Raw genomic sequence first — 26,395 nt, forward strand, 5'->3', positions numbered from 1 at the left:
AAGTASAGCTAATGCTTCTCAAACATGTTCTCCACTTCGCCCGCACTACTCGCCGCACGCTAGCTACGTCCCGAACCACGTGTTGCCAGGGTTAGTTGTAAAAAATATTTGGTGTYRCCCGAAAACTTCCGGACGTCATGGCGTTGTAACCGTCGTCGTMCCACGTTTACCCAATCATATCGAATGTTCTTACCTATTTAGCCAATAGAAAGATAAGTTGTACAACACTGAAAGTTTAGTCCATSAACTCTAAATAGCAAGCCGCAATTTATGTAGATCTATAAACAACATGAACCCACGCATACTAATATCAATGAGTGACTTGGGTCAATACATGTATTAGTTTATCTGTCATTGCGCAGCTGACGCAACGTTGACATTGTCCACTTCAATTTCAGTGTGTCAACTAGCTACAACAGTATCGTCGGCATTAGAGGACATGGATGTGTAACTAACCAAAACGTGATTATAATTTTTTAATAGTAGAGCTGTTCCCGAGCGTAGTATTCTGATATGCATGTGTACGGATAAATACCCATTATATTTATTGTCGCTAAATTAAGGAAATAATGTTTAGGCAGAGTAAAACAGTTCTCCAGAAACTTCGATTTCTAAGGTGAGTAATGTAACGTTAGCTAGCTAGCCTGTCAGCTAGCCAGTTAAATACTGTAACGTTATGTTCAAACACCTTTCCTTCAGTGGTGTCAAGTATATCGATGCTTTCCTTACACGTAGGTAAACCTGTACAGCTGTATTCTTGCTCTGTGTTCTGCTGTCTAGAAAGACATCTAAACAAATGTATAACGTGATGCAACAGCTGATGCAAGCCAGCAATGGTCTCTCTCTTGGCAAATCCAGTTTCCAGGGGCATAATCCATCATGGAGGTTCAGGAGCACCCCAGCAACAGAGAGGGCATTGCAGTACCAGGCAGGACAGAAGATCCATGGCTTCACAGTCAAGGAGGTGAAATGACCAAGTCATCACATTATTCACAACAGTGTTTCTCAGTCATGGTCCTGTTTTGCCCTAGCACTAAAACACCTGATTCAACTAATCAAACGCAAAAACAAAAATGTGTTTCCCTTTGGAAAACAGGAAAACACCAATCCACAACAAAAAGATCACCCTGATTCTGATCATCTTCACATACAGTTTTAGTCAAGGGTTAGCGTAAGGWAAAGATAAAATGTGATATTATCTTCCTGTATTTCTGCAGGTGGCTGATGTTCCTGACCTGTTCCTTACAGCTGTCAAACTGACCCATGACAACACAGGTGCCCAGTATCTACACGCAGCTAGAGATGACAAAAACAATCTCTTTAGGTAATAATCCCACATTTGTGGGATTGTRCTTTATTTGGATTAGGTCAAATGTAATTTGGATTATGTCAAATGTAACCTTGTCCCCAGGCTCAATTGCTACCGTGACAGAGARAGAGCGGGCTGGTGGAAAAGATTAGATCAAAATAAATGTTTAGTTTAATAACAAAATACTTATTTTAAGACAATGCTTTTTGTAATGACAGTGTTTCCTTCTCTTGTCCTAACACCTTTGCAGTGTTCAGCTCAGGACGACCCCGATGGACAACACAGGGGTTCCACACATCCTGGAACACACAGTGTTGTGTGGCTCAGAGAAGTACCCCTGCAGAGACCCCTTCTTCAAGATGCTCAACAGATCACTCTCCACTTCATGAATGCATTCACAGGTTGTGTGTGTGTGTGTGTTGTGTGTGTGTGTGTTTGTTGTGTGTGTGTGTGTGTGTGTGTGTGTGTGTGTGTGTGTGTGTGTGTGTGTGTGTGTGTGTGTGTGTGAGAGAGAGAGAGAGAATGGTGTCTAAAATCATTGTTTTTCATTCACAGCCAGTGATTTCACCATGTATCCATTCTCCACACAAAACGGGAAAGACTTCCAGAATCTCCTATCTGTGTATCTGGATGCAGTGTTTTTCCCTTGTCTGGGGGAACTAGATTTTCGGTAAGTGTGATGTTTAAATAGATGCCTCTTTAATCAGAATCAGTGACATCAGAAGTCTGCCATTCACACCCTTGTCCTCAATGGGTTTCATTAAAGGCAGGAGGGATGGAGACTGGAGAATGAAAACCCTACAGATCCTACCTCCCCTTTGGTCTTCAAAGGAGTTGTCTTCAATGAAATGAAGGGTGCTTTTGTGAGTTATTTCTTTCCAAACTATTAATAGATATTTAATTGTATTTGTGATTAATTTGTGAGAATTAGGCTATGTTAATTACAGAATAATTTGCTCAGGAGATGAACAAATGGATGTCATATTGGAGTCTTACAATTCCTCTCTGTTTGTGATTTCAGTCAGACAATGAGCAAGTGTATGCCCAGCACCTCCAGAACAAGCTGTATCCTGACCACACATATGGTGTGGTGTCTGGAGGGGAACCTCTGGCCATCCCTGACCTCTCCTGGGAGCAACTCAAGCACTTCCACGCCACACACTACCACCCCAGCAACGCAAGGTACAGTCTAACATGTTGCCACACTAGCTACTGCTCCATACTAGCAACACACTGTAAAGTACATTGTGATACACCATGACCTGTACAGTACACTGTCACACATTACCACTTAGCAATGCACGGCACAACACACTGTCACACACCCCAATATTAAATACTCGGTACAGTCGCACTGTGTCTTGTCACACAACTCTGTTGGGCCTTGGCAGTAACAGGGTTTCCCTTTTCTGCTCCTCAGGTTCTTTACCTACGGGGACATGCCCTTAGAGCAGCACCTGAAACAGATCCATGAGGAGGCTCTGTCCAAGTTTGAACGCACTGAGCCTGACACTGCTGTCCCTAACCAAGTCCACTGGGACAGGCCCGTGAGTCTTCCCATTTAGTATCATTGTAGCTCAGTCAGWACCAGCTGTCAGATATTAGTTAATTCATTATCAGCTCCTAGATTTTCCAAATCTATTCTCTCAACTTGAGCAACTTTGGCAAGGTCTATGGTTTGGAAGTTTGAATACATTTTACTGTAATTGCTTATTTGAATGATCTTGATGATAAGGTGCTGTTTAATAATGTTTTGATGTCTTTTTTTAATGTGTGAAGCCAAATAYAAATTTCCACATTGTGTGGACAATAAAGCTTTTATAATTCTTGTAATTCTAATTGATTTGTCCACAGAGAGAGGACCATGTGACCTGCACTCCCGATGCTATGGCTCCTGATGCAGCCAAACAGAACACACTGTGTATGAGCTACCTGCTTGGAGAGTATGTAATGCTGATCTACTGCWACACTAACAGTTGTTTCTCTAAAATTGTGTCTGGGATAGTATACATTRGTCAGTTTTAAAGCGACTGTAACCTCAATTGGTGCATACTGTGATTTCCATATGCATTTTGGTCATTTAGCTTGAAATCAGTAAGTGATAATGTAGTGGTGTCATTCATGTGTTCTTCTCTCTGCAGTATCACAGATACATTTGAGGGCTTCACCCTGAGTCTGATGTCTTCTCTGATGATTTCTGGACCCAACGCTCCCTTCTACAAGGCCCTTATAGAACCCAAGATAGGAACAGACTTCTCTTCTGTCGTAGGGTAGGTTCAAGTGGGAGGCGTTTTAGAACTTGTTACATGAGAACAACATTGTCATAGTATGCTGGGGAGCAATGTAAGAAATGTTGTTTAAAGTGTTTGCCTTTTAAGTGGAACAGTATATACTTAATTTACCGGTGTATATTTTTCAGATATGATGGGAGCACCAAAGAGGCATCGTTCAGTATTGGCTTACAAGGAATGGCCGAAGAAGATATCGAGAAAGTCAAGCAAATCATCATCCAAACCTTTGATGAGATCATTGCGTAAGTGCACTTGCTGCTAATGTTTCTTGTAACTTTTGTCATCACAATAATGCCGTTTCATCTAACTGTACTTCCCTCCTAATGGTCCAGTAATGGATTTGAGGAGGAGAGGATAGAGGCCCTGCTTCATAAGATTGAGATCCAGATGAAACATCAGTCTACCAGCTTCGGCCTGTCTCTGGCCTCGGTGAGTACAGTACAGGGCCACAGCATGACTAGTGCCTCCCCTGTGCTTTAACCATGAACAAGTCCTTGACAAGTCYCTAAACACACACATGTTGACCCTAAACAGAGATTAAATGTGCAGGGAATTACATTGTACAGTGAGCTCCTAAAGTTTTGGGACAGTGACACATTATTTGTTGTTTTGGTTCTGTTCTCCAGCACTTTGGATTTGAAATAATACAATGACTATGGGGTTAAAGTGCAGACTGTCACCTTTAATTTAAGGTATTTTCATCAATATCAGGTGAACTGTTTCGAAATTACAGGACTTTTTGTACATAGTCCCCCRTTTTTTTGCGGACCAAAAGTATTAGGTCAAATGTACTTTTATTTAACCTTTTATKTAACTAGGCAAGTCAGTTAAGAACACATTTTTATTTACGATGACGGCCTAAMCCGGACGACGCTGGGCCAATTGTGTGCTGCCCTATGTGACTCCCAATCATGGCCGGTTGTGATACAGCCTGGAATCGAACCAGGGCATGTAATGACGCCTCTAGCACTGAGATGCAGTAAAAGCTAAGTATTTGGTCCCATATTCATAGCACGCAATGACTACATCAAGCKTGTGACTACAAATTTGTTTGGATGCATTTGCTGTTTCTTTTGGTTGTGTTTCAGATTATTTGGTGCCCAATGTCATTTTGGAGTCACTTTAATTGTAAATATGAATAGAATATGTTTCTAAACACTTCTACATKAATGTGGATGCTACCAATGTTATGGATAATCCTGAATGAATCGTKAATAATGATGAGTTGGAAAGTTAGATRCACAAATTGTATCATTTCAAATCCAAAGTGCTGGAATACAGAGACAAAACAACCAAAAATGTATCACTGTCCCAATGCTTTTGGAGCTCACTGTATATAAAGACAGACTCAAGAATGTACACATAACCATAGTGATTGTCCTGGGAGCACTCCTGTATACAGTATGACCTCTGGTAAGCTTAGTATTCCGTTAGTCAGCACCTCTCTAACTATTTTGGTGTTTTGTGTGGGTCAACTCATGCTTACTTGTCTCTGCCATACATAACTTCCTGCTGGGACCACGATGGACACACACACACACACACACACACACACACACACACACACACCTGGGCAGCTCTTGTGTAACCATGTTTCACCCTGTATGTTGTCTCTCTGCTAACAGTACATAGCTTCCTGTTGGAACCATGATGGAGACCCGGTTCAGCTGCTGAAGATCTGCGACAGTGTGACCCAGTTCAGACAGGCCTTGAAGGACAACCCTCRCTTCCTCCAGGAGAAAGTCGTGCACTACTTCAAGGTGAGTAACCAGACAGGAGAAAATAAGTTGAGTTTTAAGTTTCAGTATAGACAGCATCTAAATCTGAATTAGGTATGTAACAGGAAATTCAACAAAACAAATCCATAAAGGAGCTACAGCAGTCTAATCAAGAAAGTTGAGAAGTCATCGTGCAGGGGTCATAGACCATGGTGTTGTTGAAAGCAGAACATGACATCATCAGTGTAATAATGTCATTTACATTATTTAGTGTTGTGGTCATGTCATGAGTGTCATGTTTGTGCCCGTGCAGGATAATACTCACAGACTGACTCTGTCTATGAGTCCTGATGAGGCGTACCTGGAGAAACAGGTCAAAGCAGAGGAGGAGAAACTCCAGAAGAAGATACAGGCTCTGTCTGAGAGTGACAAGAAAGACATCTATGAGAAAGGTCAGTTCTACGTCTGTAAAGGAGAATAGAGAGACTCATTGACTTCATTATGAAAAACAAAATATTCTGTGTTTTCAATTCAGGTCTTGAGCTGCTATCCATTCAGAGCAAGACCCAGGATGCTTCATGTCTCCCTGCCCTGAACGTATCTGATATTGAGCCAACGATAGCAGTCACACGTGTGGAGATGGGCACTGCAGGTACAGTACTTACTGTATTAATGGATACATGCTGACGCTACACTCTAGTTACTCTGGGTTCTGAGATTACACTCTAGTCCACCCAGTCTGTCTGTTTTGATAGACTAAACCCCTCATTTAAAACAACATGCACGGTACTATGGATACGTGTTGATGTATAAACTCTGTAGCTCCCTGGAGAATCAGTCCTTGAAGTTCAACGTTAGGACACTCAGGTCATTTGTCTCATGGTTTAGCCTACCTTTGACATTTGTCCTGTTCTACTCTCTTCACCCCACTAGGAGGAGTGCCAGTACAGTACTGTGAGCAGCCCACCAATGGCATGGTCTACTTCAGAGCTATGTGTAGTCTCAACAGCCTCCCTGAGGACCTCAAACTATACGTTCCCCTCTTCTGCAGTGTCATCACCAAGTGAGTCCAGAACCAATATGATATGAAAGATAATTTGTGTATTGTCCAGAAGGCTTAGCTCGTGTGGTTTCATATACATGTGTTGAAGGTAGATGTCGACCGATTATGATTTTTCAACGCCAATACCGATTATTGGTGTACCAAAAAAATCCGATACTGATTAATCGGACGATTTTTATATATATTTGCAATAATGACAATTACAACAATACTGAATTAACAATTAACCCTTTCATTTTAACTTAATATAATACATAAATAAAATCTATTTAGTCTCAAATAAATAATGAAACATGCTCAATTTGGTTTAAATAATGCAAAAACACAGTGTTGGAGAAGAAAGTAAAAGTGCAATATGTGCCATGTAAAAAAGCTAATGTTGAATTTATTTTTACAGGGACAGTGCACATTAATCAACATTTTAAGTTCCTTGCTCAGAACATGAGAACATATGAAAGCTGGTGGTTCAATATTCCCAGTTAAGAAGTTTTAGGTTGTAGTTATAGGAATTATGACGCGTCGACTATTTCTCTATACCATTTGTATTTCATATACCTTTGACTATTGGATGTTCTTATAAGCACTTTAGTATTGCCAGCCTAATCTCGGGAGTTGATAGGCTTGAAATCATAAACAGCGCTGTGCTTCAAGCATTGCTAAGAGCTGCTGGCAAATGCATGAAAGTGCTGTTTGAATGAATGCTTATGAGCCTGCTGCTGCCTACCATCGCTCAGTCAGACTGCTCTATCAAATATCAAATCATAGACTTAATTATAACATAATAACACACAGAAATATGAGCCTTTGGTCATTAATATGGTCGAATCCGGAAACTATCATTTCGAAAACAAAACGTTTATTCTTTCAGTGAAATACGGAACCATTCCGTATATTATCGAATGGGTGGCAACCCTAAGTCTAAATATTGCTGTTACATTGTACAACCTTCAAATTTATGTCATAATTATGTAAAATTCTGGCAAATTAATTACGGTCTTTGTTAGGAAGAAACACAGTTCGCAACGAGCCAGGCTGCCCAAACTTGTTGCATATACCCTGACTCTGCTTGTAGTGAACGCAAGAGAAGTGACACAATTTTCCCTAGTTAATATTGCCTGCTAACATGCATTTATTTGAATGAAATATGCAGGTTTAAAAAATATATACTTCTGTGTATTGATTTTAAGAAAGGCATTGATGTTTATGGTTAGGTACATTTGTGCAACGAATGTGCTTTTTTTTCTCGCAAATGCGCTTTTGTTAAATCATCCCCGTTTGGCATAGTTGAAGTAGGCTGTGATTCGATGATAAATTAACAGGCACCGCATTGATTATATGCAACGCAGGACAAGCTAGTTAACCTAGTAATATCATCAACCATGTGTGGCTGTAAAATGAGACATATGATAATTGAGAAGGTGTGTTATTTCAGGATGGGCTGTGGAGGGCTGGACTACAGGCAGCAGGACCAGCAGATGGAGCTGAAAACAGGAGGCATGTCCATCTCCACATCAGTCAACCCTGACTACTCTAACATGGATATGTATGAACAGGTCAGTCCCCAGCCAGTCAGTCAGTCAGTCACCATAAAGCCTAGTTTATACCCTACACAAGTACGCAATGCAATTAGCTACAAGAAAGAGCATTCTCAATCACCTCTGATTCACAGGGAGTTCTMCTTTCATCTTCCTGCCTGGAGAGGAATCTTCCTGATATGTTTCACCTGTGGAGTGACATATTCAACAGGTAGGCTCACATGTCCATTAGAATAATACCATGGAACAGTAATACATGGTTATATGTTCTTATCAGATAATTATCAAACTGTAAATAATCCATCTATCACTAATAATCCACATGTCCATTGTTTTCTAATAAGTCATTTGATTGATATTATTTGAGCCCTTGTCCCTCTCTGCTCTGACCCTTGAACCTTGACCCACAGCCCGCACTTTGATGACGAGGAGCGTCTGCGTGTGCTGGTCATGATGTCGGCTCAGGAACTGGCCAATGGGATCTCTAATTCTGGTCACATGTATGCCATGACACGGGCAGCTCGCAACCTTACCCCAACAGGAGAACTACAGGAGACCTTCGGAGGGATGGAGCAGGTGAGAGGGGGGAGGACTGTGGTGAAGTCAGACCATGTAACCTGAGGGTCTACAAGCGAAGAAAAAGCTCTAATGAYGAAGGACACTGGTATTGTACCCTCTGAATGAGAATATAATGCACTTCTGTACCCTCAAATGAAAGAAATCTTGTGTATCTTGAATATCAGGTCAAGTTTATGAAGAGGGTCGCAGAGATGCCAGACCTCACCCAAGTTCTACGGACACTTCCTAGAATCAAGAGACACATTCTCAACCCACTGAACATGAGGTGGGTAAAGTCTTTACACGTGACAGTTACTTATCAAAGGTTAAGATTTTACTCTGATTTCTCTATGTTGACTTTACGTAAAGTGTTTTACAACTTCTTCGGACAGATGTGCGGTTAATGCAACACCGCAGAAGATGTCTAATGCCGCTGGACAGTTGGATAACTTAATGTGTAACGTTGCTTCCAATAAGAAGGATCGCAAACCAGTCCAGTCCAATATCACTGAGGTATGAATTTGTCACACTATCTTGGTACTGTACTGAGACTGCACTATAACCAATTGAAATGAGTACTGTGGGTTTGTCCCAAGTAGCACCCTATTCCCTACATAGTATGCTATTTTTGTGTCACGTCTGCTCCCGCTCTTCCCCCCCCTGACGCTTGAGGGCGCCAGGCTGCCCTGCATTCACTTCCATTACGSACACCTGCCTTCCCTCGTCACRCGCATCAGCGATATTGGACTCACCTGGACTCACTCATCACMTGTTATTACCTCCCCTATATTTGTCAGTTCCCCAGCTCTGTTCCCCGCTTCTGCATTGATTGTCTTTTGTTTGTGTTACCTGTTTGCTGACGCTGTTCCTGTCTCGTTCCATGTCTGTTATTTATTAAATGTTTTACTCCCCGTACCTGCTCCGTCTCTCCAGCATCATTTCATGTGACATTTTGACCAGAGCCCATAGGAATCTGGTCAAACGAAGCGCGCTGTGTAGAGAATAGGGTCGCATTTGGGACGAAGCCTGTATTTCACTGTGAGTTGACAGGATTTTTCATTCACTTTTCTTTTGATCCTAACAGAGACCTCTTGACCCACTGGCACCCCCTGGATCTGGCCCAAGTAGAAAACTTGTCGCTGTGCGTATCGCCTCCGCTTTTAAACTAGGCCCCGAGGCCGTATGTACTATATAGAGCATCTCAATAGGAATTTGCCTTTTTAGATCACAATGAATAAGATTGCATCGTGGACAGGGGACCTGATCCTAGATCAGCACTCCTACTCTCAGACGCTTGATCCATACAGCCCCTGAACATTAGTTTGATCTTACTTTCATTGGTCTCTGACCTCTTTTTAGATCACAATGAATAAGATTGCATCGTGGACAGGGGACCTGATCCTAGATCAGCACTCCTACTCTCAGACGCTTGATCCATACAGCCCCTGAACATTAGTTTGATCTTACTTTCATTGGTCTCTGACCAATGGTCTTCATTGGTCTCTGACCTCCATATTCTACCATTGAGCTAATGTGAGTGTGTTTGATCATCCCCACACAGGAGCCCAACTTCAAGCCCTGCCAGATGAAGACATTTTTCCCAATGCCCTTCCCAATCAACTTTGTCAGCGAGTGTATCCGCACCGTGCCCTTCACCCATGAGGACTGTGCCAGGTGACTGTCTTAATACTGTGTCAAGCTATCGCCCTAGTAGTTCATGTTCCATATCTTTCCAAACCCTCTCAGATCCATGTTTACATTTACTAGGGTTCCAAAACTCTGGTTACTTTAGAAAATGCACAAAATCCAGAATCCTTCAACCAGAGTTTCTGGAAAACGTTCCCATGCTCTGCCCCCTCTCTCCCTCAGCCTGAATATCCTGGCCCGGATGATGACKTCTAAGTACCTGCATGGAGAGATCAGAGAAAAGGGTGGGGCCTACGGTGGAGGGGCCAGGATGGGAGGAGGACTATTCACCTTCTATTCATACAGGTGTGTAGTGTATTAATGTACTGTAATAAGACAGGATTATATTGTACTCAAACAGGTTTTAACAGTTGTTAACCAGATAAAAAAATTCCAGAGTCACTGTCGAAAGAAAATCTCCAAAACTGGAACTTTTCAGGAAATGGAAAATAATACATGCAATCACGAAACATCGGAACTATTTTGAATGCATTTTTTTGATCTTAGAGTCATGAAATTGTTAGTTTTTACTCTGTTTATTTAGTACCTAACGGACAACTAGGAAAAGCTAAAACCAAGTTTATTCACCCAATGGGTCAGAGAGCTGAACAGACAAATACATTTTCCCACATGCATGTATATATACCCCACTTTAGGTGGAGTCTTCTCCTTTTCTCTAAACATTACATCTTCATTGCTAGGCAGGAAGTTAAGTGATGTGGGTAATAAACTGTATCTTCTCCCTTCATGTGACCTGACCTGACGTCAGCCCCCATTCCTCACTAATCCACAGCTATCCACCCTTATCAGTGACGACAACCATGTGATTGCCTTTCCCTTCCTCAGTAACATTCTAAGCCCCTGACTCATATCCAACCTTTATTGACCCACCATATACATTCCTCCTACAGATAACCATTAACTTCTGATGTAGCAAGTATTTCAAATTACAACCCAACAACTGAAACCAGACTGTGGCCCTTCTCCTTTCCATAGGATACCTGATGTCTAACAATAACATGTTCTGACAGAACGAAAACGTTCTGCATTTCATATTTCACGTTTAGAAGTCAGAACCTATCAAAATGTTCAGAGTACATTAAGGGGAGTTATTTAATTAAAATGAATGTAAAATTTGAATGCATTAGATAACTTCTCATATTTAATTTGTATGTCCCTGTGTTTATTTCAGAGACCCCAACACGGTGCAGACTCTGTCAGCGTTCCGTAAGGGTGTGGACTGGGCCATATCAGGACAGTTTACCCAGCAGGACATCAATGAGGCCAAGCTGTCCATGTTCTCAGCCGTGGACTCCCCCGTCGCCCCCTCCGATAAAGGTAGAGCACCCATATTCCCTATTTAGTGCACTACTTTTGACCAGAGACATTGGGGGTAGCCCTATGGGCCCTGGTTTAAAGTAGTGCACTATGTAGGGAATAAGGTCCCATTTGGGACTYACTCAGAGCCTTCCATACTGAACAGAAACCCCACTGGATGACAAATACTACAGCTGACAAAAGATGGGCCCTTCCTTATCTCTCCTGGAGTTGTCCAAGCTCTAAACCTCTACCTGACATTTAACATGCTGTTCGTTTATGTCCTTTATGTCCTGTTAACTTTTACTGTACATGAGGACAGCACTGGACACATTTACAGTGTCTACAAAGACATACATTTCATTGGAGACTTCTAAATGACAAGTTATAAATGGACCAAAACAAAGAGATGAAATAGACCGACTGTCAATCCATGTCTTGACACATCACACCACCGTGTTGCAGGWATGGGCCGATTCCTGAGTGGAATCACAGATGAGCTGAAWCAGGCCCACAGAGAGAGACTCTTTGCTGTCACAGACAAGAACATTGTCGATGTGGCTGGCAGGTAATGTAGTTTTGGTTGAATATCATTTCAAGTGTTGAATTTGTAATACAGATATGAACCTGTTTTTTGAGTGCTCCAACTACAGTTTACCAAGAATTAGTCTTTTTCGAAGTTGTCCCTAGGTAAGCCATATTATTGGACTGAATTAAATGTTATATGCAGAGAATGGCCATTTAATATTTTGGATTTATGTTTTACACAGGTACCTTGGCATTGGACAAAGGACATGTGGAGTTGCTATTCTGGGCCCCGAGAATGACACCATCAAGAAAGACCCCTCATGGGTGGTAAAATAACCAGACATGGAATTATCCACTTTTGTATTTTCCAATTAAGTGACTTCAGAGGCACTGTGTCATAAGATGGTGAACATCAATGTTACTTGATTGTCCTGAATAACTGGACTGTGTCCAGTAATAATATAACTTGAATTGTATTGAATTAACCAGAAAGTCTATATGGTTTTTGGGCAAAAATGGAATGCGCACAACAGAGAACAGATGCTCTGATAGATAAAATTACGCCTCACCTCGATACCATATTCATAATATACAATTATGACAACATACATTTCATTTATTAGTGTACTTTCTAGACAGACTCAACTCTGGCTTCTAAATGTATGCAAGTATGTACAAAGATGGCTTCTGTCTATTGAAATACTGTATTTCCATAGGGTACATATACTGAACAAAARTATAAACACAACATTTAAAGTGTTGGTCCCATGTTTCATGAGCAGAAATAAAAGATCCCAGACATTTTCCATGCACATAACAAAAAAAAAATATCTCAAAAAATGTGCTTACTTCCCGGTTAGAGAGCATTTCTCCTTTGCCAAGATAATCCATCCACCTGACAGCTGTGGCATATCAAGAAGCTGATTAAACAGCATGATAATTGCATAGGTGCACCTTGTGCTGGGGACAATAAAAGGCCACTTTAAAATGTGCAGTTTTTTCACACAACACAATTCCACAGATGTCTCAAGTTTTGAGGGAGCATGCAATTGGCATTCTGACTGCAGGAATGTCCACCAGAGCTGTTGCCAGAGAATTGAATGTACATTTCTCTTCCATAAGCTGCCTCCAACGTCATTTTAGAGAATTTGGCAGTATGTCCAACCGGCCTCACAACAGCCGACCACGTGTAACCACGCCAGCCCAGGACATCCACACCCGGCTTCTTCACCTGCGGGATGGTCTGAGACCAGCCACCCAGACAGCTGATGAAACTGAGGGTTTGCAAAACCAAAGTATTTCTGCAAGAAACCATCTCTGGGGAGCTCATCTGCATGCTTGTCATCCTCACCAGGGTCTTGACCTGACTGCAGTTCGGCGACTTCAGTGGGCAAATGCTTACCTTCAAGGGCTATTTTCAGTATGATAATGCATGGCCCCATGTCGCAAGGATCTGTACAAAATTCCTGGAAGCTGAAATTGTCCAAGTTCTTCCATGGCCTGCATACTCACCCATTGAGCATGTTTGGTATGCTCTGGATCGACGTGTATGACAGCGTGTGTGTTACAGTTCCCGCCAATATCCAGCAACTTCACACAGCCATTCAAGAGGGGGACAACATTCCTCAGGCCACAATCAACAGCCTGATCAACTCTATGTGAAGGAGACGTGTTGCGCTACATGAGGCAAATGGTTTTCTGATCCACGCCCCTACTTTTTTTTTTAAGGTATCTGTGTTCCCAATCATGTGAAATCCATAGATTAGGGCCTAATTTATTTATTTCAATTGATTGATTTCCTTATGAACTGTAACTCAGTCCCCCAAAAAATATTGTTGCATGTTGCATTGATATTTCTGTTCAGTGTTTGTATAAAATATGACCATTAAATTATCATGTTGTAATACAACAACAATGTGTCATTTATGATATACAGTACCAGTCAAGTTTGGACACACCTACTCATTCAATGGTTTTTCTTTATATTTACTATTTTCTGCCTTGTAGAATAATAGTGAAGACATTAAAACTATTTAATAACACATAGAATCATGTAGTAACCAAAAAAGTGTTAAACAAATCAAAATATATTTTATATTTGAGATTCTTCAAAGTAGCCACCCTTTGCCTTGATGACAGCTCTGCACACTCTTGGCAAAGCTGCACCTTATGGTACAGCGGGGACTGTGAAGCAACACTAACATAGGCACAGACACGTACGCATGGATTTTGTGTTATAGATATGTGGTAGTGGCATATGGGCCTGAGGGCACACACTTAGTGTGTTGTGAATTCTGTAATGAATGTAAATTGTATAACTGCCTTAATTTTGCCGGACCACATGAAGAGTAGCTGTGGCCTTGGCAGCAGCTAATGGGGATCCATAATAAATACAAATACAGCGGTCAGTCGGTTTCACAAGGCTTTGAACTTCCATCTCTATACCAGACACAATTCTACATGCATTTTTATTCTGTGAGGTTTACATGCCCTTCCTCTGATCTCATATTGAATAGTGTTGATGTGATTGAGGTTTCACAAGTATTCTTTAATTGGAGAAAACACACAGTGAGTCAACATATTAGAACAAGGTTATATTGCATAATAATGGTTTTCACAAATGCAACATAATACAGCAGCAGAACAAACATGACCCAGGGCTCTATTCAATCTGTATCGSTGAAGCGATGTAAAGGTAATTTCCTACTGAGCCGACATGTGCAGCTAACGCGGGAACATTGCACTTCAATAACGCTGTAACTCTGAATTTCTGCAACACGGATTGAATACAGCCCCTACTCTTAACCTACTCTTAAGTGCCACAAACTGCTTACAGGGTAAGAAAACCTCTGTGTTTAAAAAAAAAAAAAAAAAAAATTTATTTGGGTGAACTATCCCTTTAAGTGCCACACAGCCCAGGTTTGATACAAAGTGCAAATATAGAGTAACAACACACAGTGGAATAGACCTACAGTAGGTGTTGGGAGACAGTCAGCTCTCCCTTTAGAAGAAAATGGAGGGAAGAAGAACCTATGGGAGTAGACTCAAGCTACATCCTGATTCTCCATMATTTTCCAGAAGTGTGCACTTGCACACTCCCAGTCATGATTTTAAAAGCATAAGCGTTGGCTGGAAGCAGTTTTCACCATTGTAAAATCCATAAGAGAAAGTGTGCAAGTGCATACTTCGGATGAAGGGTGGAGTTTGTGAGGAGACATAAGAATGGGATGGACCGAAAAGTGCTGGTAAGAGTTACCATGACAAAGGCTAAGTCACACTGAATAGATCAGCTCAGAGCAGCCCAGGCCTCTCTACAGACTAGCCTATCTAGTCTGAACTAAATATCTGCTGGTCAGACTGTGCTGGTCAGCAAGGCTAGATGGTCTGTTCAGTCTGCCTTCTTGGGCCTGACCCGGGTCACTGGCTCCAGCTGGCCAGAGTCAGACACATCGTAGCTGGTCTTGTACTTAGCCAGGATCTTCATCAGGGGGTGAAGCTTCAACCACCACTGTTCCTTAGGGATCCTGTGGCTATATACACACACACACACACACACACACACACACAGACACACACACACACACACACATACTGTGTATGAGAGACCATAAAGACAATTCAACTTGCCACTATACGTTTGAACGGGTTAACGTTGTAAGGAGTTGTAAGTGGCTGATTGTGGACTACAGGAAAAGGCGGGCCGAACAGGCCCACATTAACATCAACGGGSCTGTAGTTGAGTGGGTYGAGTGTTTCAAGTTCCTTGGTGTCCACATCACAAACAAACTATTATGGTCCAAACACACCAAGACAGTTGTGAAGAGGGCACGACAACACCTTTTCCCTCTCAGGAGACTGAAAAGATTTGGCATGGGTCCCCTGATCCTGAAAAGGTTCTACAGCTGCACCATCTAGAGCATCCTGACCGGTTGCATCACCGCCTGGTATGGCAACTGCTCGGCATCTGACCGTAAGCCGCTACAGAGGGTAGTGCATACGGCCCAGTACAYGGCCAAGCTTCCTGCCATCCAGGACCTATATACATGGCAAGCGGTACCAGAGCGCCAAGTCTAGGACCAAAAGCTTCTACCCCCAAGCCATAAGACTGCTGAACAATCGCTTCACCCCTACCTACATGTACAAATTACTTCGACTAACCTGTACCCCCGCACATTGACTCGGTACAGGTATCCCTGTATATAGCCTCGTTATTGTTATTTTATTGTGTTACTTTTTATAATTTAATACTTTAGTTTATTTGGAAAATATTTTCTTAACTCTTTCTTGAACTGCACTGTTGGTTAAGGGCTTGTAAGGAAGCATTTCACGGTAAGGTCTACACTTGATTTGATTTGAAGTAGCATTAGTCAGTCATATTGAATAAATAATTGTACTTCTCATTATGTGCTACTATGGAGATCTACACAGAAAAATTACTATCTCTCATTTGAAGAGCAGTCATTGGTTGAAAGCCTAAACGGGTGTCTGTGTAGGTCTAAGTGCTGTGCCTGAAGATACTGTAAATGTTGTCTTACGCAAAGTCTGTCTCATCTTTCAGCTGCACTACTGGTTGGAAGGCCATGGTTCTGCGACGCATCCCCAGCAAACAGGCCGTGTCCTCTGTGTTAGCGAACACTTTCCCTGCATGGTAAGGGAATACAGTCAGCACACATTTATGTATGTCCCAAATGACACCATATTCCAAATATAGTGCACTACTTTTGACTAGAGAGCCCTATGGGCCCTTGTCAAAAGTAGTGCACCATATAGGGATAGGGTGCCATTTGGAATATATCCTTAATCAACAGGGAAACTAGAAGCCACATCATGTCAGTACTAAAAAAGGATTTATGAACTACATTCAGTACATGTACAGTACCGTCTTTATAGGACTCCTTTAGCTTTCTTGAAATCCACTGAATTGCTTTTGCTGCAATCTTCGTTCCAAAGTTCCTGTCAAATGGAGAAGGAGCACCTCCCTTTGGAAATAAATAAAAACAATTGATCTGTTTTACTCAGGTCAGGTTCATGGGTTAGGGTTGGAGTAGGCTAATAATATTATGTGGAATACACAGCTGTGTGTGCGTGGGTAATGAGCTAACCATACCTGCTGCATATGTCCAAGCACGTTCTTCCTACAGTCAAACACTCCTTTCCCCTCCTCAGAGTACAGCTGGTAGATGAAGTCTGTGGTGAAGTTCTCGTTGGAGTTCTCATTCCTGTCACGTCACATACACACGCATGCACGTACACACAATGTCAAGGTTCCAGTTGTCATGCTGCTGCGCTACAGGGGGACTCTTCCCTCTCAGTTCAGTTATACAGAGCGATGATGAGTGGCCTTGATAGAGCCTCCATAGAATATCAACAGTACAGGAAGAATTAGGGCCCGTTCACAATATAAACTGGCTATAATTGTGATAAATAGTTCCAAAAAGGTTATATTTTAACATACAAATGAAGAGTTTTATTAGACAATTTGTATTAATAGCCTATACAGTATGGCATAAAGATAGTATGACTATCATACATAGCTGGCTACGTACATATGCCTTTATTGTTAACTTACTGTTTACTTGTTAACAGGCTATCATGCAGGACGTGAGCTCTGCCTTACTCACCTCAGCACCAAGCCTCTCTGGATCCCCGTCTTCATCTTCTCTGTCAAGTGCTCGACGTTGGACTGAACCAGTGAGAAAATCCTCACATTAGCTGTGAGAAGTCTGAAGTATCCTAGAGTATTCCTCCTCTATCTCTAACCTGCATGAACTTTCAGAGCTGCAGAATGAAGCTMATTTCTCTGCTGTGTCTCAGGGACAGAGTGCTGCAGTGGGCTCTGGTGACCAGGAGGTGGCTCACGTCTTACTGATTTTCTGTCCATTTAGATGCGTTGTCGCCATTCACTCCAATCAATGTAGGCCATTCACTCCAATCAATGTAGGCCATTCACTCCAATCAATGTAGGCCATTCACTCCAATCAATGTACGCATTCACTCCAATTCCTGTACGCATTCACTCCAATCCAATGTAACGACATTCACTCCAATCAATGTAGGCCATTCACTCCAATCAATGTAGGCCATTCACTCCAATCAATGTACGCCATTCACTCCAATCAATGTACGCCATTCACTCCAATCAATGTAGGCTACAGCTTGAACATTATGGTAGACCACTCATTATACAAAATCAACACGATCTTTTGTTTATACTGTGTGTGCTCTTTGCAACACATGGGTAAATATCAGCATCACCTCGTTTCACAATGTAGCATATCCACAACATTCATTGCATTAAATAATACTTTCATTTTGATGTCATTGGTCTGGTCTTAGAAGGAGACTGCATATTTTATCCATAATCTGAGGGGATCTATTAACTGTTGTGTACCTGAAAACAGCAATGTGTCTCTTGGACAATAAGAACTGGCACATCAACAACTCTCTCTAGTGATGTTGAGTAGACCTCCTCAAACCATAACAATGTGATCTGTCTTGATCAGAGCTTAACACTCCTGGAATAATGATGCTCTCCACCTATTAATAACTGCCTTATCTACGTACTGTATCTGGGTCACCTGAGCACTCCTAAAATAGAGGCCCCATTGCGCTGAGGGAGGAGAGTGATTGGCAGCTGGACAGAGTGCAGTTAGTTTGATATGTTCAGTAATTTGTTGCATCCCAAGAGGAAACATGTTTCCTTTTTTTATTTAACTAGGCAAGTCAGTTAAGAACAAATTCTTATTTACAATGACGGCCTACCGGGGAACAGTGGGTTATCTGCCTTGTTCAGGGGCAGAACGACCAATTTTTATCTTGTCAGCTCGGCGATTCGATCCAGCAACCTTTCGGTTACTGGCCCAACACTCTAACCACTAGGCACCCTGCCACCCCATCCTTTACAGTGCACTACTTTTGACCAGGGTCAAAAGTAGTACACTATAAAGGGAATACAAACATTGCTGTCAAGGATGCTCTTTCCTTGGAGTGTTAATTGTACTGTACAGCACTGTATAAATAGGACAATATAACCATTGACAGCCACATGGAGATTGCTCTCCATACTAAAAAAACTGCTTCAACTTAAAAAGTTGTCACAGCTGCACATGTATCCACTGAGGAATTAACTATGATGTAAACATTTACATTTGTAACAATGTACTGTATACTGTGTAGAACTAGGGTTCCAAAATTCCCCAGATTTTCCATAAATCATGGTTGGAGGTTTCCGAATTTCCTGTTTATTCCCTCCTGATTCCGAGAATCTTCCAACCAGGATTTCTATAAAAACTGAGATTTTTGGGAAAGTTGACGGAACCCTTTGTAAAACAATGGTTGCAACCCTTTGTAAAACAATGGTCCTCACCTGGAGGTCTCTGATGTTGAAGGGTTCCTCATAGATGTAGACAGTGTCAGCCCCCGCAGCCAGCCCCCCGACACTCGCCAGGTACCCACAGTACCCCCCCATGGTCTCAATGATGAACACACGCCGCTTAGTCCCACTGGCAGACTGCTTGATGCGGTCACATGTCTGACACACACACACATAGATGCTCATAGTCAGATCAAATAGACACACTGGTTGCATCCCAAATGACACACTATTCCCTATGCAACCAAAATGACACACTATTCCCTATGTAGTGCACTACTTTTGTCCAGGGCCTATAAGGCTCTGGTCAAAAGTAGTGCACTATAGGRAATAGGGTGCAATTTGTGACACACCCACTGTATGGTTATCAATAGCTTGCAGACAATGTTATTTTGTTAGGTAGTAGGTACATACAAAAATGCTGTCTATACAGTAGGTATCAAATGCTCACACAATTGCCCAAAACATGCTCCATGTCACAATATAATACGATCGTAAAATACAAACAGTATTGCAAGATTTACCAGGATGCAGTCTGATAAAGAATTCTTCCATAACACTAAAGCAGAAAACAGTCAGTAAGGGAAGAGTAATTCTAACTATTAAAGTATGCATGTTGTAAGTGCACAGAAATGGGTTTGTGTACAGTGTGCTTGTGTAAGTCTGTGTAAATGTGGGAGAGAAATTGCGGGAAATGTCTGTGTCTGTTGTCAGTCTATATTCCCAAGTACATTTGTGCATTCTTCTTTTCCACAATGTCAACTAGGGTCTGTCCAATAAGAGAATTCTTGACTAAACTATTTTTGTTTTTGTATTTTAGCTAATACAATGCTCATAAGTATACTTGTAGATCTCTAGGAAAGCATACCACATAATAATACAAATCGAGTGATGGTTGATAACTTCAATAGTACGGTATAATTTCACCCCTGTTGAAAGCTGTGAGTTCTTGCCTGAGTGCCAGTCTGTATGTGCTATCATGCCAACTCCCTGTCACTCCTTGTCATGCTTGTCTTGACAATGACAGCAATAGAGTTGGCAAGAGCACAAACAGATCTGGGACCAGACTATGTGAGTTCTACCTTACCTCCACGATGGCATTGAGGGAAGTGTCTGCCCCGATACTCAGATCAGTACCGGGCACATTGTTACTAATGGTGGCAGGCAGCACACACATCGGGATGCAAAAGTCCTCATGGCTGGTCCGGGCCTCATAGAGCTGCAGCAGACACTCAAACGCCTGGAGGTGGTGCGGCACAAACGTGTTAGACCACTAGGGGGGGCACTCTCAGACTCAAAAAGAGCCCCTACTTCATTTTACCCCGACTATGGGCGTTGTCTCAAATGGCACCCTATTCTCTATGCAGTGCACTATTGGGACCATGGGACTCTGGTCAAAAGTAGTGCACAATAAAAGGAATAGGCTCTCATTTGGGAGGCAGAACCTCCTGTTACCCTACTAGGGCCTGATCTAGAAAATGTAGTGTCTGTGTGTGTATCCTGAGGGTGGCTATCTCCGTGTGATAGGGGGGTTGGCTTGGCATCCCATTGGTAAAGAAGAGAGGGGCGGGGTTGGTTGGTCACCCTGGCTGGCAGACAGACAGAAGTGTTGACGTGGAAATAACAGTAGACTCAGACTGTCACGATGCAGCCTGGCGACACTGCACTTGGCCTYACGACGTGAGGGAATGTTTGTACGCGAGTGGAAAAATGCTGGCTGTTATTCGTGAGGTACACTACCGATGCAGAYAGTGTTCAAAACAAGATGGAGGTCTGGCCTGGTTCAAGACAACAATTAGATAGTCTAATACTGTTMTATGACACATTCAATCTCCATTTTTCACTATTAGCAATAGATTCTCAGTAAACACAAAATAAGATACTGTGTTTGTTCACAACAAGTAGGTTACTTAAGTGAATTCACTTCCTTCTCCAATACAGTATAGTGACTATTCAAATGCTTTTCAGATGCTTAGTGAAAATCTAGTTTTGGTTGATGATGGAATTAAAATCAACTAGATGGGTGAAAGTAAAAATATTGGTTAGAGAAGACATCTAAATGTTACTACTACTACTACTAGTTCTCCTTCATTAATACCATTCCCTTAAAAACCTCCACCTCATCCAACTGGCTTGTAGACAAATGTATAGCAGGATAGGAGTGTTGTAGAGATAGTAGGATAGGAGTGTTGTAGAGATAGCGGGATAGGAGTGTTGTAGAGACAGAAGGATAGGAGTGTTGTAGAGATAGCAGGATAGGAGTGTTGTAGAGATAGCAGGATAGGAGTGTTGTAGAGATAGCAGGATAGGAGTGTTGTAGAGATGCGGGATAGAGTGTTGTAGAGACAGCAGGATAGGAGTGTTGTAGAGATAGCAGGATAGGATGTTGTAGAGATAGCAGGATAGGAGTGTTGTAGAGATAGCAGGATAGGATGAACTGTTGTGTTAAACCAGACCAGGTACAAGTCAACTCATTGTGTTTAGTAAACAAGCATAGAAAGGTGCAGCTGCAGGCAGAACAACGCTAGCCGCAGGGTCAAAAACATGCCACTGACGTCACTTCATGCCAGTATCTATCACTTACCTGGGATCTTCATCGTGATATTTACCAGCAACAACAGAAGCCTCAGACTGAAAGACCTAGACTTACAGGGACGGTTACCAGACACAGATTAAGCATAGTTCTGGACTAAAAAAACATAAGGAGAATCTCCATTGAAAGTGCTTTTTAGTCTACGGCAAGGCTTAAACTGTGTCCGGGAAACCGGCCCCTAATCATATACTACTTTACCTCTGCATGGGTTGAGCTTGAATGAAAACACACGTTTTATAACGGCTTGCTGTTTCTAATTTATACATTGTTTGCAGCTGATCAGACGATGAGCTGTCATACCTTATCTTGCTATTTCACTGTGTTTATTATTCCCTTCTAAGGCTTTTTAAACTCTACCTAACTATTTTCCTTCAGATGATATAGGAGCACATGCACACCTAGCTCAACACAAATCAGTATGGTGTGTTTGGGTTAGACCTAGTTATGTTCAGCCTGTTGTGATGCTGGTACACGCAACGCCCMAAGCTGCAATCAGTGAAGTCCTTTATTCTGATTGGCTGGTAGGTGTTCTAAACACATCTGACCTCGCGACCTCTGATCCCCAGCCACACTTACATAAGTAATAGCATTTAAAGCTGTGTCTGCGCCAATGCTGAGATCAGAGCCCAGTATATTGTTGGAGACTGTGGCAGGGACCATAACCATAGGGACACCGAAGTCATTATATTTCTCCCGGGCGGCRGACAGTTCTATGACTCCCAGGATGGCCTGCAGTACAGGGCAGAGCCAGAGCCAGGGCTTAAGAGCGAGGAGTTAATGTGTTTGCCCAAACTGGCACTCTTTTCCCTATGTGGTGCACTACTTTTGACCAGGGCCCAGAGGGCTTTTGACCAGGGCCCTGAGCCCTGGTCAAAAGTAGTGCACTGTATATGGAAAAGGGTGCCATTTGGGACACAGCCATGAGTAAAGATGAGACAAGGTGGGCGGAGCCAGGGTGAGGGAGCCAGGCCTATCACAACGGACAGTGTGACTCAGACAGGAAGCACCACACAGTAACTCACACAGAGATGGGGAGGGACACACAGGGAGGAGAGAGCCTAAAAGGGGTTCTTTGAACATACAGAAATATGTTCTTAATTATTATAGGATGAAATAATGGAGAATATTTTGTAACTTTAGATTGTGAAATGAATGAATATAACTGCGTGAAACACTTAAGAAAAAGATACAAAGACACATGAGAAGAGAGTATATGTTTCAGTATCACTCAAAGATTCCAATTTTACTCATACGCTTAATGTTAATAACTTTTCAAAATTATACAAAGTACTATATACATTTTGGTACTGCAAAATAGTGGTATAATTCTGTAATAATATTGTAAACATATTATATATAAAATGTAAATATTAAACTGTGAATGTAAAATGTACTTGATGCTGTGATGTGCTCTACATACCTCGAATCCACCGATAACAAGCAAAGCATTGATGTTATGTATCCTGATTTGTTCAGCGATCTTATCAAGATGCTTCGCTGGAAGGGTTCTGAAATTAGAAATAAAAATCCAATCATCTACACACTACAATAAGTCAATGTTGATTCTTTTCAATGGCACCCTATCGGCCCTGTTCAAAAGTGGTGCACTATATAGGGAATAGGTTGCCATTTAGGTCCCACAGACATAAACATTAGCCTACCTCTTTGTTCCCAGTATGGACCCCCCTTGGCCGGTCCAACCTGCTACATCTCCCCATGTAATCTCCTTTATCTGTGTGGAGACAAAAACAACAAAACTGTGTTTGAGAATGAGGTTTCAAATGTGTTCTGTGTAGTCTCCAAAAAGCTGTTTAGCATTTACGCTAAATGAATGAATTACATTCTAAAAAGCAATCAAGCACATCAGATTTACAATCAACATTTATCTTGCTTTGTATGACAATATCCCCCCCCCAAAAAAATTGTCACATGCGTTGAATACAACAGGTGAAATGCTTACTTACAAGCCCTTAACTAACAATGCAGCGTTGTTTTTAAAGTAAGTAAGAAAATATTTGCACAAATAATAAAAATAAAAATAATAAAACTAAAGTAAAAAAATAAAATAAAATTACACAATAAAATAACAATAACGAGGCTACATACAGGGAGTACGGGTACCGAGTCAATATGGGGGGATACAGGTTAGTAGAGATAATTGATGCAGCGTTGTTTTTAAAGTAAGTAAGAAAATATTTGCACAAATAATAAAAATAAAAATAATAAAACTAAAGTAAAAAAATAAAATAAAATTACACAATAAAATAACAATAACGAGGCTACATACAGGGAGTACGGGTACCGAGTCAATATGGGGGGATACAGGTTAGTAGAGATAATTGAGGTAATATGTACATGTAGGGAGGGGTAAAGTGATTAATAAACAGTGAGTAGCAGCAACGTAAAAAAGGGGGTCAATGCAAATAGTCCGGGTGGCCATTTGATTAACTGTTTAGCAGTCTTATGGCTTGGAGGTAGAAGCTTTTAAGGAGCCTTTTGGACCTAGACTCGGCGCTCCGGTACTGCTTGCCGTGCGGTAGCAGAGAGAACAGTCTATGACTTGGGTGGGAGGAGTACTTGACMATTTTTAGGGCCTTTCTCTGACACCGCCTGGTATTGAGGTCCTGGATGGCAGGAAGCTTTGCCCCAGTGATGTACTGGGCCGTACACACTACCCTCTGTAGCGCCTTGCAGTCGGATGCCGAGCAGCTGCCCTACCAAACGATGATGACTGAAAAGGACCCGCGCAAAATCTTTTCAATCACTTGAGGGGGAATAGGCATTGTTGTGCCCTCTTCACGACTATCTTGGTGTGTTTGGAACATGATAGTTTGCTAGTGATGTGGACACCAAGGAACTTGAAGCTCTCGACCAGCTCCACTACAGCCCCGTCGATGTGAATGGGGGCGTGTTCAGCCCTCCTTTTCCTGTAGTCCACGATCAGCTCCTTAGTCTTGCTCACGTTGAGGGAGAGGTTGTTGTCCTGGCACCACACTGCCAGGTCTCTGACCTCCTGCCTATAGGCTGTCTCATCGTTGTTGGTGATCAGGCCTACTACTGTTGTGTCGTCGGCAAACTTAATGATGGTGTTGGAGTCGCGCATGGCCACGCCGTCATGCGTGAACAAGGAGTACAGGAGGGGACTGAGCACGCACTCCTGAGGAGCCCCCGTGTTGAGGATCAACGTGGCAGATGTGTTGTTGCCTATCCTTACCATCTAGGGGGCGGCCCGTCGGGAAGTCCAGTTGCAGAGGGAGGTGTTTAGTCCCAGGGTCCTTAGCTTAGTGATGTGCTTGGAGGGGTTTGAGGGCACTATGGTGTTGAACGCTGAGCTGACAGCTTGTTTGTACTGTAGCACGCAGGCTATAATCTACCAACAGCACTCTACCCACATCTTACTCATCCCCCAGTGTTGGCCGAGGTACAGTAGCATTAGTCAATGTCAGGATGAGCAGTCAATGCTTTTCAATCACTTATCCCTGCCTTCATGCTTTCCTCCAGTTGAGTGCCCAGGGCTTCGAAACAAAGAATGGCCCAGGCATTGTTGTGAGGCCTGGGTGAGGGCGTGAGATTTGGGTGAGAGAGTGACAGAGAGAGGCAGTGGGGGTGAGGCTAAGAGAGTGGGCGTGAGAGGCCTGGGAACTGGGTGAGAGGCCTGGGAATTTGGGATGAGAATGGGGTGAGAGAGGCCTGCATAAGAGAGAGGGGGTAAGAGTAGGGGTGAGAGAAAGGCCTGCATAAGGGAAAAGGGGTGAGAGTGGGGGTGAGAGAGAGGCCTCCATAAGGGAGAAGGGGTGAAAGTGAAAGTAAATGGCTTACTGTAATGTTGCTATTTGGACCAGGCTGCTGCGATGTCATGCAGACAGTCGTTTTTGTGTTTATATTGTTTCATAATGACAAAGCCAGTAAGATGAAAGGGGACATTTATACAGAGGGGTTGGCGGGACTTTTAAATAATACCGCAATCATGACTAGTTCGGTCGGCGGAAATAAAAGTACAGGCTTTGTTGCCTGCAACACCTTTCAGATATAAAGAAAATATGGAAAAAAACTGGCAGCATGCTAAAGTTGGCGGCAAAACATCTTGGTTTGAAAAGTGTATTACACTAGCCAGCTACTGTTCTACTCTGCAGAGCCAGTCAACAAGGTCACTATAACCTATAGCTTACCTGTTTTCGCTGTCATGTTTTCATCACAGCCAACACTGTCTGATATCTTTTGATCAAATATGCAGAGTATTCTGGTTTTGCTAGTGATTTCAAGATATGGTGTAAACAACAGAACTATTTCTATGGTGTTAACAATACTAGGGGACAAATACGGTCAAAATGTGTTTAATGTCTTCTTATCACGTTGACCTGTTGATCATGTGGCAGTGAGACGCTACTAACAATAACAGGAAGTAGGCGTCATAGGGGCGTGATA

The 26,395-nt window shown here is 42.3% G+C and overlaps 2 protein-coding genes across 6 annotated transcripts in view; one reads left to right on the forward strand and one right to left on the reverse strand.

Annotated features, from left to right (window-relative positions):
- Window positions 1-324: 324 nt before the first annotated feature.
- LOC111956918 (presequence protease, mitochondrial-like) lies at window positions 325-14,413 on the forward strand. Its single transcript, XM_070436681.1, has 27 exons — window positions 325-616; window positions 859-964; window positions 1,218-1,324; window positions 1,560-1,710; window positions 1,865-1,979; window positions 2,076-2,172; window positions 2,331-2,491; window positions 2,730-2,856; window positions 3,164-3,252; window positions 3,451-3,579; window positions 3,729-3,842; window positions 3,933-4,029; window positions 5,226-5,360; window positions 5,632-5,770; window positions 5,854-5,970; window positions 6,252-6,381; window positions 7,814-7,934; window positions 8,051-8,127; window positions 8,327-8,492; window positions 8,660-8,760; window positions 8,867-8,987; window positions 9,559-9,615; window positions 10,036-10,148; window positions 10,344-10,466; window positions 11,353-11,498; window positions 11,943-12,045; window positions 12,248-14,413. The coding sequence occupies exons 4-27, from the start codon at window positions 1,695-1,697 to the stop codon at window positions 12,339-12,341; spliced, it is 2,688 nt and encodes an 895-aa protein (XP_070292782.1). The 5' UTR covers window positions 325-616; window positions 859-964; window positions 1,218-1,324; window positions 1,560-1,694; the 3' UTR covers window positions 12,342-14,413.
- Window positions 14,414-14,532: 119 nt separating this feature from the next.
- LOC111956751 (ATP-dependent 6-phosphofructokinase, platelet type-like) overlaps window positions 14,533-26,395 on the reverse strand; it is a 37,276-nt gene continuing 25,413 nt past the window's right edge. For 2 of the 5 annotated variants that reach the window (XM_023977325.2, XM_023977324.2), the window contains exons 14-22: window positions 23,632-23,702; window positions 23,391-23,478; window positions 20,465-20,617; window positions 19,372-19,536; window positions 17,627-17,688; window positions 17,113-17,224; window positions 16,885-16,984; window positions 16,541-16,646; window positions 14,533-15,535 (exon numbers count right to left, since the gene is read on the reverse strand). In XM_023977325.2, the coding sequence (XP_023833093.1) occupies window positions 15,394-15,535; window positions 16,541-16,646; window positions 16,885-16,984; window positions 17,113-17,224; window positions 17,627-17,688; window positions 19,372-19,536; window positions 20,465-20,617; window positions 23,391-23,478; window positions 23,632-23,702 (999 nt within the window). In that variant the 3' untranslated portion in view covers window positions 14,533-15,393. Of the gene's footprint in view, window positions 15,536-16,540; window positions 16,647-16,884; window positions 16,985-17,112; window positions 17,225-17,626; window positions 17,689-19,371; window positions 19,537-20,464; window positions 20,618-22,546; window positions 22,700-23,390; window positions 23,479-23,631; window positions 23,703-26,395 lie in introns of all 5 variants that reach the window. The other 3 variants (XM_070436683.1, XM_070436684.1, XM_070436682.1) reach the window with 3 other exon arrangements.

Source organism: Salvelinus sp. IW2-2015, linkage group LG32 (assembly GCF_002910315.2).
Source record: "Salvelinus sp. IW2-2015 linkage group LG32, ASM291031v2, whole genome shotgun sequence".
NCBI lineage: Eukaryota > Metazoa > Chordata > Actinopteri > Salmoniformes > Salmonidae > Salvelinus > Salvelinus sp. IW2-2015.